Here is a 6146-nt window from a genome sequence, read left to right as displayed (position 1 = left end):
TAATATATGTAAAACAACTTTTCAAAAATATTTTCAAAAATCACAAGCAAGAGAAAATATTTTACAGATTCAATCAAATACCGTAAAATATTTTCCAAGAAATCATTTTACGAAAAGTAAAACATTTTCCGTAAATCATTTTACGGAAAATATTTTACTGGCAATCAAACAGACCCTTAGTGTCATTTCAACATTTTCATCTTAAATTTTAGCATTTTATTCTAGAAAAAATCAAATCCAACATGATGTGCTGAAATTTAAGATTAAAATATCGAATAACATTAAATTCTTCAAAAGGAATACAAATGACATAATATCTCGGTTTGATAAAATCTATTTTTCTTCAATATATATTCCAAAAAAACGTTTTGTTGAAATCTTACCAAAATTTAAACAAAAATAGAAGAAGAAAATCAGATAGTTCATTTTTATCTCGTCTCTTTTTTAGATTCTTTGCCATGCTTCAATTCGAATATTGTTTTATGTCTTTTTCTTCTTTTACTTTTTTATTAGGGGGTATTTTATTATCTCGTGTATATGTGGGATAATCTCGGGGGTTCCAAAAGGTAAAAGAGAGCACCTGACCTAAGCTATATTTACAATTTGGTTTATAACCCTAATTGTTCTCTAAATTTAATATTTTTATCATACTCTAAAATGAATCTCATATTGTAAACTTCGATCATAAATAAGAGGATAATGTACTTCAACACACTCAAACTTACGTCCTCCTATATTTTCAATCATGTTATATCAACCGAGTTAAGACTCAATCGACAACTACTCCATACATAAAATTTGAATCACATAATTACATTAACACACTTGCATGTGTTATTTTGTTTTTTTAGAACGCTTTATTTTCACCTATATACTTTCTTTCTTTTCATTAAAGATATCTTTATATATAGTGTGTGTTAGATTCCCTTGAATACACAACACGATATATATACGGATAAAATTTGTGATTATGTGGTCTAGAAAGTCAATAGCTTTGGTTGATACGTTAGGGTCAATTCAATGGAAAATCAGGTTTTTCAACTCAGTTACGCTAGCTTCTTATTCCAACTCAACTCATATATATATAACAATCATTGAAAATGTTGGCAATGTCATTCATCATATATCTTGATTTAGATTTGGAAAAGGAAAAAAAAAGGGGGGGGGGGGGAAGGGACCCAAGAAGGGAGCTATAATGGATGAGCAACTCATCCCTCCATGTCAGACCACTTCTCTTTTAACTAGGACTTGTTCCATTTCTTCTTTCTCTTTCCTTGATGACCTTTACCTTTTTCTTCTCTCAATAATTCATCCATTATATTTTTCTCCTTTTGATGCCTCCTCCAAAGCCTCTCTTTCTCCGTCTCCTTTTTCTTTACTTATTCATCCAATACCATTTTCAGTCTTCTCACCTCTAATTAAACCTTATTCTTTGGATATAAACTAATCAAAAGGGTGCAAGAAAAAAATGGTGGAGTTTGGTTATGAACAGCTTGTGAAAGCGACCCAAAGTTTCTGTCCGTCAAGACTGATTGGCAAAGGCAGCCATGGAGCGGTGTATCAAGGTGTTCTTCAGGACAACCGAGTAGTAGCGGTGAAGAGGTCATCTATCAATGGTGTTGAGGCACAACGTGACAACTTGAAGAAGCTAGAAAATGAAATATCTATACTCTCATCTTTACGTCAAAGTTGTAATGTCATCAGCTTTCTCGGAGCGAGTCATGACTCGGTCCAGAACGACAAGCTTTTGGTGATGGAGTTGATGCCTAATGGTTCCTTGCATGATTTACTACACGTTGCAGCCACCCCTCCTTCTTGGCCTCAACGTGTAGAGATCGCTCTGCAAATCGCAAGGGCGGTTCAGTTCCTTCACGAAAGCAAGCCTTCGGTTATCCATAGGGATATTAAATCTGCTAATATTTTGTTTGATTCAAACTGGACTGCTAAGTTGTGTGATTTCGGACTCGCCATCTCGCCGGCAGACTCGCTGAGTCAGGCCACTCAACCAGCAGGTACGATCGGGTACTTGGACCCTTCGTACACCGCCCCGAATAAACTAAGCACTAAAAACGACGTATTTAGTTTTGGGGTAGTTTTGTTAGAGATCATTAGTTGCAGAAAGGTAATTGATGTCACTAAAGCACCGGCTTCCATTGTTGAATGGGCAATTCCTTTAGTGAAAAAGCAAAGGGTGGTGGAAATCTGCGACTCCAGGATTCCATTTCCGATGTACATGGAAAGCAGGATAAGGAGAATATTAAGCGTGGCATCACGTTGTTTATCAGACAAGGAAGAGCGCCGTCCTTCAATCGGAGAAATCATTGTGGCAATGGAGACTTGTTCCATTGAACCGGTCAGAAGTATAACAACCTGGAATAGCGTCATACAGTACTTGGTTCAACTCAAGAGGCGGCGAAAGCTGAGTGGGGAATATTGCATAAGGTCAGCCGTTTATTCAACCCGACAAGGTGAAGATGTTAATAGCCATGTTTCGACGGGAAAGTAGTGCTGCTGAAGGAGATGTTAGCAGATGTTAGATTGAAATGAGTTTTGTTGAAGCCGAGTTGACTCGGTTGTGAATGGGAGATGAGTCAAAAATGAACTCGTGTGGGTCAATGGGTTTGGTTTGGTTGCCTTTATTTGCCTATATATAATGCTGGTTTTAATCAAAACAACATGCATTCCAAACAGAAGATTCCCGAAAAGTTGGTAGCCAAAGAATATAAGAAAGCTTCGTTTGATGCCCTGTCATTCCCTGTTCATGTCTATACTTTATTTATCTTTTCCTATATATAAAATATACTGGTTTTTTTTTTAACATTAATTATAAAATTAATGTATATCCCAAAACGGCAAAACGATACAATAAGAAGCAAATGAATAGAATGGGGGGAGGTTTAAAATTTTGGAAGAAGAAGCACATTACATCCAATAGAATTTTAAATTGTAATTCATTTATAAAAGAAATAAAATAGAGAGGCAAAATTCGATCCTTGGTCCTTTGCCCTTATAGGTCTCCATTCACCACTAAACTTGATTGGGGTGTGGGGATAGAGGCTCCATGATACGGACCTTGCCGCATAAGTTGAATGCATATTAGATGTTGATTATAAAAGGGTTGCTTAACCCTTAAAATGAGTGTAACAGAAAACCTCTTATATTATTATATTTTTAGTATTAATGAATTTATTTCTCTACAAGAGATTTTCACGTAAAACTTATATTTTTCATTTTTTGCATTGCTTTGCAATTATTTCTACTATCATTATCGATGAATAGCAAAAGGGAATGAAGGCAGGTTTAAAAGTAGAGATAACAAATATTATAATACCTAAGAAATTAAATACAAATGCATGAGAATCAATAAAGTGGGCACGTGAGATATGAAACCAATGGTGATGGGTATTAAAATATTTTATTACTCCATGTCTTTAAAGGGAAGATGGGAGATCTTTGGGCACGTTAAAGTTTGTGCAACAGGCCAATTGGCAGAAATGCTTGCCATTTAATTTGGCTTATATTCATTAGAGGAGACTATCACCTCATCCCAATCCGAATATCTACCTACTATCACTTGGCATTCTTTAATGAAATTATTTTACTCACATCTTTTGATGTTCCACAAGCTTTTTCAAGTGCATAAAGCTTGCAACTTCAACCACTTTGTTTGGATATCGTAATCCAAGGAGTTCGTATCATTCTCCTTTCTTTTAAAATGTTTGGCCTCAAATATGCATCTATGCCGAAAGGAGAAAAAAAAATCATTAACAATAACACTAACTCCATGCTCACCTAGCAACTCAATCTTGTAAAAGTTGTCGTTGATCTTTTCCTAAACTTCGAAAGGATCACCTCCTCTTACATCATGTTTTAAAATTTTATTTATAAGGAAACCTCTCTTTCCTCTTACACCCACACCTAACATGAAAGCTTGAGCAGCTTTGTTTGTGCTCTTTATTGGCTTGTTGTGCATTCACTTTACTCTTTTTCTCAATTTGTTTTAAACTTTTTCATGAATATTCTTAACAATTCCGTTTTCTTTTTACTTTTTTACTAAAAATTTCATGTAAAAAAAATACTAATGTCATGTTTGGTTCAACGGAATGGCTTAGCTGTTTAGGGTATATTCAACCCGCTATAGTTGTGCTAGTGTTTGATTAACTGAATGATGATTCAGTCGAATTATGATTACATGATTAAGCAACAATGTCTCTGTATAGCCATTTTTCACATCTACCTCTGAATAGCTATTTAATGACAACTCGAAATAGGTGTTTTTTTCTTCAAATTACTCGTAAACAAACAATTCATCTAAAAAAAACTAAACCAAAATTTCATAATAAATGGATAAAAGAGACAAACTTTTTATCTCTTCAAATTTTGAGTTTTAAGTGAGATTTAAACTTGTGGTAATGAAAAGAATAAGGAAAGGATGAACATATATAACAAGAGGTTTTTGGTGCCTTTGAGGATGGAGAAAAATATAAGAGATTGTTGTGAGTTCACTTTGTAGGTTTGTATTTTTCTCATGTTTTGGGAAAAAAACTTAATTGAGACAATAAAAAAGCCAAGTTTGAGCAAAACCTATGGGTTAACTTTGGTATTGCTCTAGGGTTTACATGAGAGCAAAGGAAAGAGAAGGGGACTTACGATTGCTTTTGAGAGAGAAAGATGAAATCATATTTTAAAAAATATTGTTTTTAATACCTTATAAATAATATTTTCAATTATATTTAAGAAAAAATTAATCCAATATTTATATATTTTAGTTATCATCAAATTTTATCTATAAATTTTTATTAATTTATTTTATATTTTTATTAAATATAATAAATTTAAATCTATAAAATAATATTTAATAATAATACAAATAAAATATTTTTTAATTAAAGGGTAATAATATCTTTTTGCACTTATTCCTTCTCTATTTCATAACATTATTTCAACCAACCAAACAATGCAATACTATTACTTATCCATTACATTCAATCAACCAAACAATGTAATACTTATTATGTAACACTCCTCGCTTGACCCGATTGTCGGGTCCGAGCTACCGAATGCCATAATTGTCGTCGGAGCAACTACCATCAAATAAATAGTAAATAAACCTTTTAAATATACAATCATTTCATAAACATATTCACATCATGAAATACATTCTTTTTCGAGTCTCAATCGAGCTTACGAATGCTCTTTTGTTGACCCGAGCATGAAATAAGACAAAACTGCAAAGTTTTAAATATTCAGAACCGACGACGCGATGTCACCTCCTACACGTCATGACATCGCCAAACAACTTGTCACATCGCAATGTTGGCCACTTGACTTCGCGACATAACATACTGTTGACCGACGTTGCGACAAGGAAATGTGGTCGGTAGGGTAAGGACTCTGTTTTTGGTAATTGAGTCATTTGGTACCTATTTCATGTCAACCTTTCAAACTTACCATTTGTTGCATGTTGCACAACTTTTTCCTGCACAAAAACATACTAAATACATGCCAAACATAACATATAACCAATTCCAATTATCTAATGCAACATTTCCACAATTTGGCATCGAAACCTATCAATTCAACTTGTTCAATTTCAATCTATTCATTTGTATATATAAACTTTCAATACCATGATCCAAACCCTTATAATTCAAACACAGACATGCTTCTATAAGCTACCTAGCATAATTTAAGACCATTTGCCAAAACTAATCATTTCAACAAGGTATAAACATGGCTAATTCAAGCATAAGGTAGATACAAACTATACCAACTTTCAAAGTTAACCAAAAGCCTAACTCCAGTATACATGCCACAAAATCGAGCCTTAAAACGGTTGAAAGACTACCGAGTCAATAACAGGAGAGAAGAGGCTACTGCTCTCAATGTCATAGTTTACACATTTTCTCTTTTTGATTTTACTGTAAATGCTTTAATTGATCTTGGATCAACGCATTCTTACACATGTACTGCATTAGTAACTATTAGAAATATGTTAGTAGAGTTGACCGAATTCGATGTTAGCGTAACAAACAGTAACACCCTTACACTTGACCTAACTACCGAGTCAAGTATAGGAATGTCGTATTTGGTGCCAGATTATCCTTGACTAAAATCATTTGTTTGAACCCTTTTGCGTTCACATT

General features: G+C 33.7%; 1 protein-coding gene across 1 annotated transcript; it reads left to right on the top strand.

Annotated features, from left to right (window-relative positions):
* Positions 1-1184: 1184 nt before the first annotated feature.
* Positions 1185-2832, top strand: LOC105786080 (serine/threonine-protein kinase-like protein At5g23170). Its single transcript, XM_012612350.2, has one exon. It carries the CDS (start codon positions 1469-1471, stop codon positions 2504-2506), a length of 1038 nt encoding a protein of 345 aa, XP_012467804.1. The 5' UTR covers positions 1185-1468; the 3' UTR covers positions 2507-2832.
* The last annotated feature ends 3314 nt before the right edge of the window (positions 2833-6146 follow it).

The sequence above is a fragment of the Gossypium raimondii genome, chromosome 1 (assembly GCF_025698545.1).
Source record: "Gossypium raimondii isolate GPD5lz chromosome 1, ASM2569854v1, whole genome shotgun sequence".
Classification (NCBI taxonomy): domain Eukaryota; kingdom Viridiplantae; phylum Streptophyta; class Magnoliopsida; order Malvales; family Malvaceae; genus Gossypium; species Gossypium raimondii.
Note: the sequence above shows the minus strand (reverse complement) of the source record. Positions and strands in the feature narration are given on the sequence as shown.

Bases quoted from the DNA above. Each gene is read 5' to 3' on its own strand.
- LOC105786080 (XM_012612350.2), top strand. From the start codon at position 1,469: ATGGTGGAGTTTGGTTATGAACAGCTTGTGAAAGCGACCCAAAGTTTC.